Source organism: Ovis aries, chromosome 4 (genome assembly GCF_016772045.2).
Source record: "Ovis aries strain OAR_USU_Benz2616 breed Rambouillet chromosome 4, ARS-UI_Ramb_v3.0, whole genome shotgun sequence".
NCBI classification, from domain to species: Eukaryota; Metazoa; Chordata; class Mammalia; order Artiodactyla; family Bovidae; genus Ovis; species Ovis aries.
The window spans coordinates 98,155,449-98,168,887 of record NC_056057.1 but is presented as its reverse complement, the minus strand read 5'-3'; the positions used below and the strand labels follow the sequence as shown (position 1 = coordinate 98,168,887).

General features: G+C 44.4%; 1 protein-coding gene across 1 annotated transcript in view; it reads left to right on the top strand.

The window, feature by feature from the left end:
* CHCHD3 (coiled-coil-helix-coiled-coil-helix domain containing 3) overlaps positions 1-13,073 on the top strand; it is a 281,917-nt gene extending 268,844 nt beyond the window's left edge. The window contains exon 8 of the mRNA NM_001126357.1: positions 13,050-13,073. Within this exon, the coding sequence (NP_001119829.1) occupies positions 13,050-13,073 (24 nt within the window). The remainder of the gene's footprint in view (positions 1-13,049) is intronic.
* The last annotated feature ends 366 nt before the right edge of the window (positions 13,074-13,439 follow it).

Below are 13,439 nucleotides of genomic sequence, written 5' to 3'. Positions count from 1 at the left end.
TTCAGTTAGTTTATTAAAAATAGCTTCTGATACGCTCTTAACAACCTCCAACCATCTATATCAGTCCTGACTAAAGCACATGGAACCTGTAGGTTGGGTTCATGGACTTTTCTAGCTTGCTGTGGGTGCTGTATCAAGGTGAGGGGAGTAGTCAGTGCACAGAATGGCAAGGACAAAGTGTGCTTCAGCACCAGTGTCTTGTAACACAGGTGCCCGTGCCCACAGTGTGATGTGTAGCCTCAGCGAAGCAGCGCCTGCAGTGACGTCCGGAGTGTTGGCTCTGTCTTGATTGTCTGGGTCGTGTGGAACTGTCTGCACACCGCCTGGTGAAATCAGTAGCCTGCATTCATAGAGTGAAACAAAATTAACTTGTGACAAAATCAAATGTGCCACATGGTACAGCAGAGAGTTTGAACTGGGCGAATCTGGGTTTGTATCCAACCCCTGTTTTTTACTGGCTCTGTAGCCCTGAGCCTCGTGAAGTGAGGTCATATCATTTACAGTGCTGTGAGGATTCCATTTCTGTAGAATATTCAGGAAGTCTAAATTTTTCCTTTCTTGCCTCAATTGTGCCGAAACCAACTTATTGGCCAAAAGCAGCAAATCACTACTAGGGATTCCCAGGGGAAAACCGGTCCTCCGGCCCTCCCCACCCCTCTCCTCTGCAGTGTAATATAATGCTGTTTTCAGTGAGTGTGTTTCTGGTGCCTGTTGTTTTTGCAGCTGTTATATTCGAGTACTAGAATTGGAGTGTATAACACTAGGTAGTATTAAAATGATATGTCCACAAAACCTTTTAAACCTAAGATGAGCGGCATTGAAATGGGAAGTAACCAGTAGCACCCTGTATGTCTATAGATTTAGATTTCAAGGTCATTTCACATCCATGCTCTTATTTGTTTTTTTATGACAACTTGAGATGTAAATAGAGATGGTTTTATTTTCACCATTTTACAGTTGAGAGAATTGAGACCCAGGGAAGTCATGATGGTAAATTTAACAACTAGACCAAGGTAGAACTTGCCATAAAACAAATTTAAAAATAAATAGTGTTTGGCTTTTGAATTGGGTGTGTGAAGAGACATGCAGGAACACAGAAATAAGGTGGTAAGGGAAGGACAATAACGAAGGAGGTGAAAGGGGAAAACCTGAAGATTGAATGAAGTCATCTTTGAGACTGAAAGTAACAGATAGAGGGGTGGGATTATGAAGACTAAAACCAAAGGTGCGGTTTAGCGCTGTCACATTTTAAGACGGAGGAGCCTGGAAGGCTGCAGTCCATAGGGTCGGACACGACTGAGCGACTTCACTTTCACTTTTCACTTTCATGCATTGGAGAAGGAAATGGCAACCCACTCCAGTGTTCTTGCCTGGAGAATCCCAGGGATGGGGGAGCCTGGTGGGCTGCCGTCTATGGGGTCGCACAGAGTCAGACACGACTGAAGCGACTTAGCAACAGCAGCAGCAGCATTTTAAGACCATGCCAGGATGGCCAGTCGGGGCTACATCAGTATTTCCTGAACAGTCACTTTTCCACTAACACCATGTTTTCCCGTGTGTGTGAAGTTAGCCTAACTTTGTGACCACCGTTCTGCACCTGTTGTTAGAGACATTGGGCAGGATACATGGTCCTGACCCTTCATTTGTTGTTACAGTTCCTGACCCATCAACACCCCTTCTTATATTTCCTTGTTAAATCCAAAGAACAAGTTGAACATGCTAAGATGCTAAACATAACAGCAACCCATTAGGTCATGTTGTCCATTTCCTGCACAGTACAAGAGTTTTCCCCTTGGAATACTTCCAATAGCCAAATCCATTCCACTTTTAAATGACTCATAAGATTGGGCTTTCACTGGTTCCCTTGGGGCATTGTTCTCTAGACTAATAGATTTCACTGATAAGAAAATTTCCGGATATTCCTTAGCCTTACTTTTTGTTTCTTATTCATCCACTTAATTCACATCAGTCTTTCTTCAGCTAGTCTTAAACAATTCCTCACGGTCAAGACGAGACATTTTAGACCGTTACTTCCAATTTATTAAGTTATGTTTTCTTCATAATGGTAAAGAGACATTAAATTGCTGCAATTACTACTACTAAGACTTAAAAGCTACTGGCTAGCTTTATGAAATACAGCATTTAAAAATATAGGAGGACATTGATTGATAGACTTCTGTGTCTTTTATTTCTCATATCTGCTTAGCCTCGTAGCTTTTTGTTTTTCTTTAAGCCTTACAGCATTCTATAAACTCTTCAAGATTGAATTACCTGTTCTTACCGGCAAAGCCTGATTCACATTCAGTCTGGCTTTCATGTACCTTACAGGAGAATGGGAGGGAGGGAGCAGCGAGAATCCAATAGTACTGACCCACTAGTGGGCCAAAATGTGCCCGAGTTCTGCTTGCAAAGCGGATGTGTAGAATGGGCCTGCTCCCCAGTCTGCACTGCCCTGCTCCCTGGGACCCCGTTCACTGCCCCTCAGTTTATTTGCAGAATGTAGCTGCTTAGAGGGGAGCAGTTCTAAGCTTTCCAGCTCTTTCCCAGCCCTGCTGCTATTGACAGAAAGGTACAGAAGCTGGCTAGATTCTTGAACGTCCTGTGCTCTCTGGAGCGGGAAGTTTATGGGGACTGCTGGAACACTCCAGTCTAGGCACAGTGACCTGGGCTTCAGTTTCTCCCTTGGTAAATTAAGGATTTGAACTCAGTGATCCACCAAGGCCTCGTAGCCGTTGTGTATTCCATGTCTGAGAACACGCGGCAGACCACACAAGCGCCCAGGTTCCTGAGCACCTTCGCAGTGAGAGACACGGGCTCTTTGGTACAAGCGGCTTCTCTGCTTTGGTGACCTCCAGCATTTGTGCCTCTCCTTCTTAGATTTTGCTGTGAGCCTTGAGCTTCCCCTCTGGAAGGAGAGGCACGCTTCTGATGGGTCTACGTGTTGACTAGTCCTTCATTAAGGCGGGTATCCTGGCAGCCCCGAGGAAGCCAAGGTGGCAGAATGAACTGGGAGGGGGCGGAAAGAGTCTCAGAGTTTCTCCAAAGTCAGTAGAGTGAACAATGGTGCTCTCAGCGCTGCCCGGCAGAGTGGAGCCCCCCGGCTAGTAAGCTGCATTGGAGAAAGCAGGCCACATCCCTCAGCTGGCCCCAGGCTTCTCTGCCCTGGGCTGGCTTCCACCCTATGAGCCACGGACCGTGGGTGGTAAGGGATTATGGAAACAGAGCAGAAAGCCGGCTCAGGAGAGCCAACGAAAGACCAGACTAGAAATAAAGGCCTGACCCAGGAGAGGCCCATGGGCCAGAGGTGAGCAAGAAGGCTGGAGTCAGATGGTGAAGGCTAGATAGAACTCCTGAACTGGAGCCAAGGTTTAAATCAACAAGTGGGTAGTGGGGCAGTGGCCAGGCAAGCAGCTCAGCTACAGGAAGGGCTGAAATGAGGACATCTTACCAGTGAGTCAGCCCCGCCCTCACTTAGGCCTGTGTGCTTCCTCTGACCTCTTTGAGGAGATCAGAAAGTTATTTGACCCGATAAATGAAGCCAGATCCTAATATGAAGTGACTCCATTCCCAAAACTAGTGTACCTGATTCTTTGTTTTGAAAATATAAGCAACACCCCAGTCTGTGGTTGTCCTCCAACATAGAAGACCTCAAGATCAGTGCCTGGAGAGGGATTTGCCGCGGCGCGGTGTGTCGGTGGTCTTGAAAACAGTGGACTTGTCTCCCCTTGTGCTTGGATTCACACTAGATCAGGGGTCGAGGACATACATCCCTGTTATTTGAGTATGAAGAGCACCTGAAACCATATTGGTGGGTTTCGCTTTCACTTTAGAAATCAGAATCTTTGGAAGAAAAACCTAGTGTTCAGAGCAAGTTGTGTTTTATCGTTGTTTTAAGATGAGCTATAAATTACATGCAGATGGTTTCATAGACTCAAGCTGTTAGAGCTAGAAGGACATAGAAATCACATAACCTAATCACATCTCTTTACTTGGAAAAATTAGCACCCCAAGAGTTTCAGAGGTCTGTAGATGGGACAGAGTCCAAACCAGAACGACTTGATGCCAGACGCAGTACGCTGTTCCCTGTAATGTCAGATCACAGACATGGATGATCAGAATCACTGGGCTAATGTCTTTAAAATGCACGTGTCTGGTCCTTCCCCAAGAATCTGAGGTGGGACCTGAACATCTGAACTCCCAACAGATTGCTCATGCGTCCATGGAGTCTGAGAACCACAGCTCTAGAGCCCCATTGGCCTGAACTGCGTGAGAGGTCTTTAGCCTCAGAGATCTTGCCAAGTCTGACTCCCCACTCTCAGGAGAGGCGGAGCTGCTAGTCACAGCCTCCTGGGTCTGAGCCACCTGCAGCAGTCTCATCAGACTGACTAGTTCCGTTCTCAGCCTTAGCAATAAATCAGATGTCTTAGAGGTCAGGAGCCTCTGAAAAAGAAGTTCCTTTCTCCCATCCTCTTGCCCCGCTGCAGCTGTGCATGTGTGCTAAGTCGCTTCAGTTGTGTCTGACTCTCTGCGACCCCACGGACTATAGCCCACCAGGCTCCTCTGTCCATGGGATTCTCCAGGCAAGAATCCTGGAGTGGGGTGCCATGCCCCCCTCCAGGGGATCATCCCGATCCAGGGATGGACTCCAAGTCTCATTACGTCACCTGTGCTGGCAGGCGGGTTCTTTACCACCTGGGAAGCCATTGCAGCTATAGGTGCTGCCAGGTGGGGAGCCACACCTGGTCTTCCTGGGCAGGAGGGAGGAAGGGCACCCAGGTGAGGTAGCTGTCCCCTGGCCAGCCCACACTTGTGACTGGACCCTTCCTTGGCTCTGCTGCTCCCAGGCACCCACGCCCTCCCCTGACCCACATCAGAGACCTTCGCCTTAGGCTGTTGCTTCCAATGCACACACATGCCCACCTTCAGGGAGCACCAAGATAAACCAGAAAGGTTCACCTTCTGAGAAGGCTTAAAAGGGAGCTTGCTCTTAATTGTGTCTGAAGGCTTGTTTATCATCACCACCTAATGATGTTTCTTGGGGCTTCCCTCGTAGCTCAGTTGGTAAAGAATCCGCCTGCAGTGCAGGAGACTCCGCTTCGATTCCTGGGTCAGGAAGATCCTCTGGAGAAGGAAAAGGCTACCTACCCACTCCAGTGTTCTTGGGCTTCCCTTGTGGCTCAGCTAGTAAAGAATCTGCCTGTAATGTGGGACGCATGAGTTCGATCCCTGCATTGGGAAGATCCCCTGGAGAAGGGAAAGGCTACACACTCCAGTACTGTGGTCTGGAGAATTCCATGGACTGTATAGTCCATGGGGTCGCAAAGAGTCAGATACGACTGAGCGACTTTCATTCACTCACAGTGAGGTTTCTTAATCACCTAATGGGCCACTTATCTTCAAGAGGACGCATGGGTATTGAGGAGAGTATTCCCATCCTTCCATGGGACCCCCCCTTCAGATTTGGAGTCATGTCAAAGCAAATGAAATTCCAAAGTTTAGATTTCTTACTCAGCCTCTTCTGTCACAGGAGTCCTTTTCTAAAGCACCTTCTGAGAGTAATAGTTGCTTTATGACATTTTCTTTAAAAAAAAAAAAAAAAATCTGGTTTTAATAGAAGAAATATTACTGTGGTAATAGACGTATCTTTCTTACTAGGCACTTCTTTTCTAGTGTTTATGCTTCAAGAGTTAGAAGTGCAGTATGTTAGTGTTTTGTCTGTTATCACAGCAGGTTGTATAAACAGTTAATTACTTGTAACTTAATTTGAATATCACACAGAGAGCATTTGTCATAAGAAGAGATGAAACTAGACCCAGGCATAAAAAAATTAACCTGCGTTTCCTCCAAGAAGGAAGAATAAAGAACAGTACTTGCTGGGGGGAAGAGACAGATACTGAAAACAAAATAAGTTTGCTAATCGGATTTTCAGGTGGCCAGGAGCAGTCCTTGGCACACAGGCAAGGCACGCTTTGTGCTTCTCATAAATCGAATTTATTGATTACTTTCTCTTACTTCTCACAGTCTTCTCCTCCTGTCTCTGTCACTCCCGGTTCCTCCTCAGAGCTCCATTCTCTTCCACTTCCCACTTTTCCTGCCCCTCTTTAGTGAAAACTCAGGTTTGTCAGGACACGTTTCTGTTTCCAGGTAAACCTTTCCCTGGGAAGCCTTCCTTCTTCCATAACGCAGCTTTACTAGGTCTTTTGAAATCCTGGTGAGAGTCTGGGTAAGCTCACAGAGACAAGCCCTCTGAGTGGTAATTTTTTTTTTTTTTTCTTGGCTGCACTGGTCTCTGTTGCTGTGCATTGAACGGGCTTCTCCTTGCAGTGGCTTCTCTTGTTGCAGAGCACTGGCTCCAGGGCCCTCGGGCTCGGTTGTAGTGGTACCAGGCCCGCTTGCCCAGGGGCATGTGGAATCTTGCCAAACCAGGGATCGAACCTGTGTCCCCCTGCATTGGAAGGTGGATTCCTAACCACTGGGCCACCAGGAAAGTCTGGTATCCTTGGGCCACCAGGAAAGTCTGGTATCCTTTTTTTTTTATAAAGACCAGGAACACTGCTTTTATTGTCATGATAGTTGTGAGTAACCCAGAGTTACCATTATTCTTCTTACATATATGGAGAGGACCAGTAGCTGATACACTGCCAATGATGGTCCGCCCCTCCAAGAAGGCAGTTGATGAGACCACTTTGTAACTAAAATATTTGAGGAAGACCTTTAGATCATCTTAATCAATGGAATGACACGCATCCTCTTGTTCCCAGGGGCCCTGCTTCTGTCTGACAGGGTGCATGGCTAGCTTCTTCCTCAGTGGCCAGGATCAGAGAGACTTAGGAAAAGAACTGTGCGGGTGCCTGAACCAGTCTGTCCTTTGAGTAATTTACCCAGCTGTTGATAAAGGCGTTTCTGCAGGCCCCAATACGTGAATGATGAGCAAATGCCAGGAATTTCTTTCTCCACATTAAGATTAAGTGTTAGCAGTTCCTTAAATGAAGGAAGCAATTTTTTATAACTTGCAAATCTTCTCCCTCATTCTTTGGGGAATTTCCTATGTTAATTTATGCAGCGTTAAATTTATGCAGAGTTGAAATTCACCCCAACAGCAGCGACTTACAGAACCTGTACGTGGGAGCTGACTGATACGGACCCTCTTCAGGCTTCAGGAGCCCTCCACCCAGAGGTCCTTGCTCCTGGATTGGGACAGGTTTTTATTGCATACTTAATACAGTAAAAACACAAAATGTTTTTACCAATTTGTTCATTGAAAAAAAATTTCAGGTTGACATCGTGTCTGTGAATGTCTCTGACAGAAATGAGGTGGTCTTGTACCACCTCCACCACCCATTGGTGGCAGCTGAGTGCAGTCTGACAGCGTGTATAGGCCAGCCCTGGAAGACACAGCCTCGTCCCCTGTGTCTTCAGGGAGTCGCCTGGGAATCAGGTGAACTGCCATGCTCTCTTTGAGGATGCAGTTTTTAATACACATAGCAAGGTATTTTGTGACTGTGGTTACTTCTTTTGTGTTTTATATTTGTTCAAAAATGTTCTTGTAGTGTCTTCCTGGTAGGCTGACCCATGATCCTCACACCATCCAAGGCCCAGCTTGTCTCTCTTAAGAGAGTCTGACATGCATTACATGACTGGGCTGAAAAATCACCCTTCTGCATTCAGTCAGGGTTACAGGGAGGAGAACAGTAAAAAGGTTCCCTAGAATCTTGCCAATACTTTTAGCAGTTGCTTCAGTTATATTGTGGTCACTGTGGATCATTTTATAACATTGGAAAAGAGGTCACACGACTGTTGCTATCACTGTGAGACCTGAATTGTAGAATGAGGCCCAGCTATGTGGTTTTGAGCAGGCAGGTAACAGATTATAACCTGCAAAGTGATCATTTTCTTTAGTATCTAAGTGCCCTTGCATAACCTCAGTGTAGATCTCTTTACACTGACTTCGGTTTTGTATTAACAACTAATGTTGTGGCAAGGTTGTCTGTGTATCTGGAGTTTATAGAGCTTCCCGCCTCTATAGTTGGAGACTTTGACAGATCAAGTCACAAGGGTGTGAGGATAAATGATAACCGTGGCATTGCCTGGCCTGACCCTTACATGGTAAGTGCTCGATTTTTAAGCTTTCAAACAAATAGAGAGCTCATACTTGAGTGATGGGTTTGAGAGAAGCCTCGCGTTCTGGTGTTAATTCTGCAAGATGATTCTCTGCCGAGTGGAGCCTTCCGCTTGATCTGCTTTGTCTTTCTGTTTTCTCTAGACGCGTCTAGCTTCTCTGGCTCACTTCCTCTTTGACTGCATCATTGTTTTTGACCATTGCTGTACGCATCCCCTACACGCTGCTTAGTCTGCTTTTAATCTTTTGTGCCCCGTGGACATAGGCTTCTTAGAAACCTGTCGTCATGGACAATGTAGGATAACTTTTAGGGTAAGCTCTTCCTCCAGGACACTTATTGGTCCTCCTCTCCCTTTTCATCCCCTTTATTTCAGTCTCCTTTCTTCATCTCTATCCTTAAATCTTTAAAGACCTTTGAGCTCTTTCCCAAGCCCGCAACTTCCCTCTGGACCTTTCCTTCTGGGATGTCTCATCATCGTCCCGGGCCCAAAGTTAGAGTCGTATTCCTTATTCCCAAAATGACTCCTCTCACTGACTTCCCTGTGTCTTTCGGCCACACCCCCTTCCTCCCTGTCGCCGAGGAGCCCTCATGCCTGAGGTTCCATCTCTGCTTTCTCCGCTTTCCGCTGTCTTTTTATCACTGTTTCTTGTTCCCAGCCTGGCTTCATTTCTAATCTGCCTCCTCTTGGTTTTCCTGCCTCCGCACACTTCTCCATTGAAGCCATTGTGCTAAGGATGTCAGGGTAACCTTTCTAAATGTGTTTTCCTGTCAAGAAAAAAAAAAAATTGTTGGATTCCCAGGTTTTTTCAGTGGCTAGCAAGGATGAATCCCAGCCTAACAGTCACAGGGGGCCCTTTTTATGCTCTTTTCCTTGGTACGTCCTGAGTGTCGTCCTTTCCTCTCGCCGGGCCTATCTTTCCTTCATTCTTCATCCCATGCATAATGGGCTTGTGCCCTCCTCTGAGTCTTTCCCAGTTCTTCCCCGCCTCATCCCCCCTCCTCTAGTCCTTCTGTCTGTATATCCTGTCCATAGTGGAAGATCATTGGAGGCGCCTTGCTTGATCACTCCAGCTGCAGAGAGCTATCCTCTTCTGAAATAGGCAGCACCACTCTGCTTTTGAACTAATACCTTCTCTGGAAGAGTACACAAAAAACTGGGAAGTAGGAGAAAGGGAAAAGTGACTCTGTCCTATGTATTCTTTCGTTCCTGAGTCTTACACTGTGTACATGTATCACTTATTCAGGAAAAGAAAATTTTAACATATTTAGCAAATTATTTTTAAAAATAGCAAGTTATTACTGTTTATTATGCCTCTTTCCTCATATCACCTAACTCAGTATAGTGAGTACCTAGTAGGAGCTCAGTTAAGAAGTTGGATACATGAATAACTGGCTGAAAGTGTGAGGGATGGAAGAAGGCATGAACAAATCAGAGGCAATCTTGGGCCTGACCCAGCCTCCTCCTCTTGATTAATTTCAAAACTAAAGGAGAAAGAATCACTTTTGTCTTCTTAAGTTCAGTTCAGTTCAGTCCAGTCGCTCAGTCGTGTCCGACTCTTTGCAACCCCATGAATCTCAGCACGCCAGGCCTCCCTGTCCATCACCAACTCCCAGAGTTCACTCAGACTCACATCCATCGAGTCAGTGATGCCATCCAGCCATCTCATCCTCGGTCGTCCCCTTCTCCTCCTGCCCCCAATCCCTCCCAGCATCAAAGTCTTTTCCAATGAGTCAACTCTTTGCATGAGGTGGCCAAAGTACTGGAGTTTCAGCTTTAGCATCATTCCTTCCAAAGAAATCCCAGGGCTGATCTCCTTCAGAAGGACTGGTTGGATCTCCTTGCAGTCCAAGGGACTCTCAAGAGTCTTCTCCAATACCACAATTCAAAAGCATCAATTCTTCGGTGCTCAGCTTTCTTCACAGTCCAACTCTCACATCCATACATGACCACAGGGAAAACAGGAAAAACCATAGCCTTGACTAGACGGACCTTAGTCGGCAAAGTAATGTCTCTGCTTGTCCTAAAAAATAGAGACAGTTTATCTCCAGCCCCAGCTAGTTAGAGTTTTAATCTGATCATTAAGAACTTTTGTGTGTTTGTTTAGGATTTTGTATGAAGAAAATCTTAAAAACCCAATCAAGAAAACGGTTAGAATTGATCAACAAATTCAATAAAGTTGCAGAATACAAAATTAACGTACAAAAATCAGTAGTATTTCTATACACTAACAGTGAATTTTCTAAAAAAGAAATTGATCCCATCTGTCCCTTGTGGCTCAGCTAGTAAACAATCCGCCTGCAATGCAGGAGACCTGGGTTCGATCCCTGGGTTGGGAAGATCCTCTGGAGAAGGGAAAGGCTACCCATTCCAGTATTCTGGCCTGGAGAATTCTTGGACCGTATAGTCCTTGGGGACACAGAGAGTCAGACATGACTGAGCAACTTTCACTTTACTTCATAGTAACATTAAAAAATAATAAAATACTTAGGAATATTTTTAACCAAGGAGATCAGAGATCTCTCCTCTGAAAGCTCTAAGACATTGATGAAAGGGATCAAAGAAGATAAAAATAAATGGAAAGGTATTCATCAATTGGAAGAATTAATGCTTCTAAAATGGCGATACTAACAAATGTCATCTATAGATTTTTTGCAGTCTCTATCAAGATTCCAGTGGTATTTTTTAATAGAAAAATAGGGGAAAAAAGAGAGGAAAAAAAAACACTTCTAAAATTTTTTGGAACCACAATAGACCATGAATAGCCAAAGGAATCCTGAGAAAGAAGAGCAAAGCAGGAGGTGTCATATGTCCTGATCTCAAACTATATTCTGGAGCTATAATAATTAAAACAGTATGGTGCTATCTATGGTATAGACTCATAGACCAGTGAAACAGAATTGAGAGCCTAGAATTAAACCCAAGCACATATAGTCAAATGTTTGACAAGAGAGCCAAGAATATTCAATGGAGAAAGTCTCTTCAATGAATGGTACTGGGAAAATTGGATATTCATATGTCAAGGAATGAAAACTAGACCCCTGTCATATACCACTCACAAATATTAACTCAAAATTGATTAAAGACTGAAGTAAAAGAAGACATAACCTCTTAAAAGAAAACATAGGATAAAAGCTCCGTAACATCAGTGTTGATAGTTGGTGTTTGGAAATCATACCTAAAGTACAAGCAACAAAATATACAAGTGGGACTACATCAAACTAAAAAGCTTGTGCACAGCAAAAGAAGGCAACGAAGTAAAGAAACAACCTAGAGAATGGGATAAAAATATTTGCAAAGCATGTTTCTGATTAGTGGGTAATATCCAAAACAATATAAAGAATTCAAGCAACTCAGGAGCAAAGAAAAAGATCCAATTAAAAAATGGACAAAGGATCTTAATAGACATTTTTTCAAAGATATAGAATGGCCAACAGATATATGAAAAGATATTCAGTATCACTAGCCATCAGGGAAATGCAGATTAAAATTACAATGAGATATTACCTCATACCTGTTAGAATGGCCATCATCAAAGAAACAGGAGATAACAAATGCTGCATAAATGTGGAGAAAAGGGGACCCTTGTGCACTACTGGTGGGATCATTAAATTGGTATAGTAACTATCGAAAACAGTAAGGAGGACTCTAAGAAATTAAAAATAGAACTATTATATCATCCAGCAATTCCACTTCTGGGAATATATCCAAAGGGAAAAAACCACGAACTTGAGAAGTATATCTGCATGTTAATAGTGGGATTATTTATAATGGTCAAAGCATGAAAACAACCTGTTTCTATCAGTACAAATGGATAAAGAAATTGTGGTGCAGTGGAATATTATTCAGCTATCAAAAAACCCAAGGAAATCCTACTATTTGCTGCTACGTGGGTGGACGTTAAAGGCATTATGCTAAGTGTAATAAATTTGACAGAGAAAGATAAGTCTGTATGATCTCACTTACATGTCAAATCTATAAGCAAAAAACAAAGACAAGATTTTGGTTACAAGAGGTGGCAGTTGTGGGGGGATGTGGCGTGGTGGAGGTATTGGAGGAAGGTGGTCAGAGGCACAAATTTCCAGTTATAAATAAATACTAGAAATGAGTAACACTGGATTATGAAATAGGAAAGTTTTTAAGGAGGTGAATCTTGGAGTTCTCGGTGCAAGGATAATTTGTGTCTTGTCTTTTTATTTTATCTATGTTAGATAATGGACATTAAACCTATTGTGACAATCATTTCAGAATATATGTAAATCAAACCGTAATGCTGTATACCTTAAACCTGTACAGTGATGCGTGTCAATTAATTCTCAATAAAGCTGGGAAAAAAAGAATTCTTCCTGTGTACTGTTCCTCACACCCACCCACACAGATAACTAAACAGGATGTAGGGGCCATTTCTGAAATGTGGGAATACTGACTTAGATGTGTGTAGCTCCAGCCAGCATTGTGAGTTCATGAACAGCTGCGCCCTGCCTCAAGTGAGCAGAAGTTTAAGGGACCGGATCTTGACTTTAACTGAGGGATGCCCTCTCTGCCCCACTTCACCCCCACCCTTGCCCCGTTGGCAATAGCTTTCTTCCAGTCCGTGCCACCAGAAAGCTCCCACACATCCTCAGATGTCCAGGGTAATGAGACAGCACTCATGCTCCCTCCAGTACCCTTACTGTCACAGGCCAGGCCGGGGTCACTCTTAGGGTTCAGTTGGATATGGTGGGGGGAGGGCTTATTTGGAGATTATTCGTGATTCAGTAGTGGTATTCATTAGAGGTAGTCATATTTTGAGGCCAGGAAGCATATGCCTTGCTATACGTGTTTTTGAGGTGGATCTTTGAAAAGCAACGCAAACAGTACTAAGTAGTTCCTGTCTATTTCTGGCCCCCTCCTTCTGATGGTAAATCTTACGTTTTCTCTTTCTCTTGCAGAGCATGCTTGAGAAGGGAGGATAAAATCAACTTTTAGAAGAAGGAAGATTCCTTCAACGTTAATTCCAGAGGTGGAACATTTTTCTTTTCCTAGTGAGAAAGCAACCCATTTAAAGAGAAGATCATTAGAGAGAAACATCGGAGAGCAAATTCAGCAGAAGCGTATGTTTGATCAGCAGCAGTTTGAAAAGCCAAGGCGTAGATCAGGGATCGTGCGTCAAGGACATGCCGCAGTGTTAATAAACCCCATTTATGATAATTACAAAGGAAGGCAGCCCTCTCCACCTTGTGTACTTTCTATTCTACTTCCTCTTCTAACCAGGCTCCATCGTTTGGTGAACCTGGGCTCCCACAGAGCCAGGGCTTGGAATCAAGGGCTGAGGTCACTGG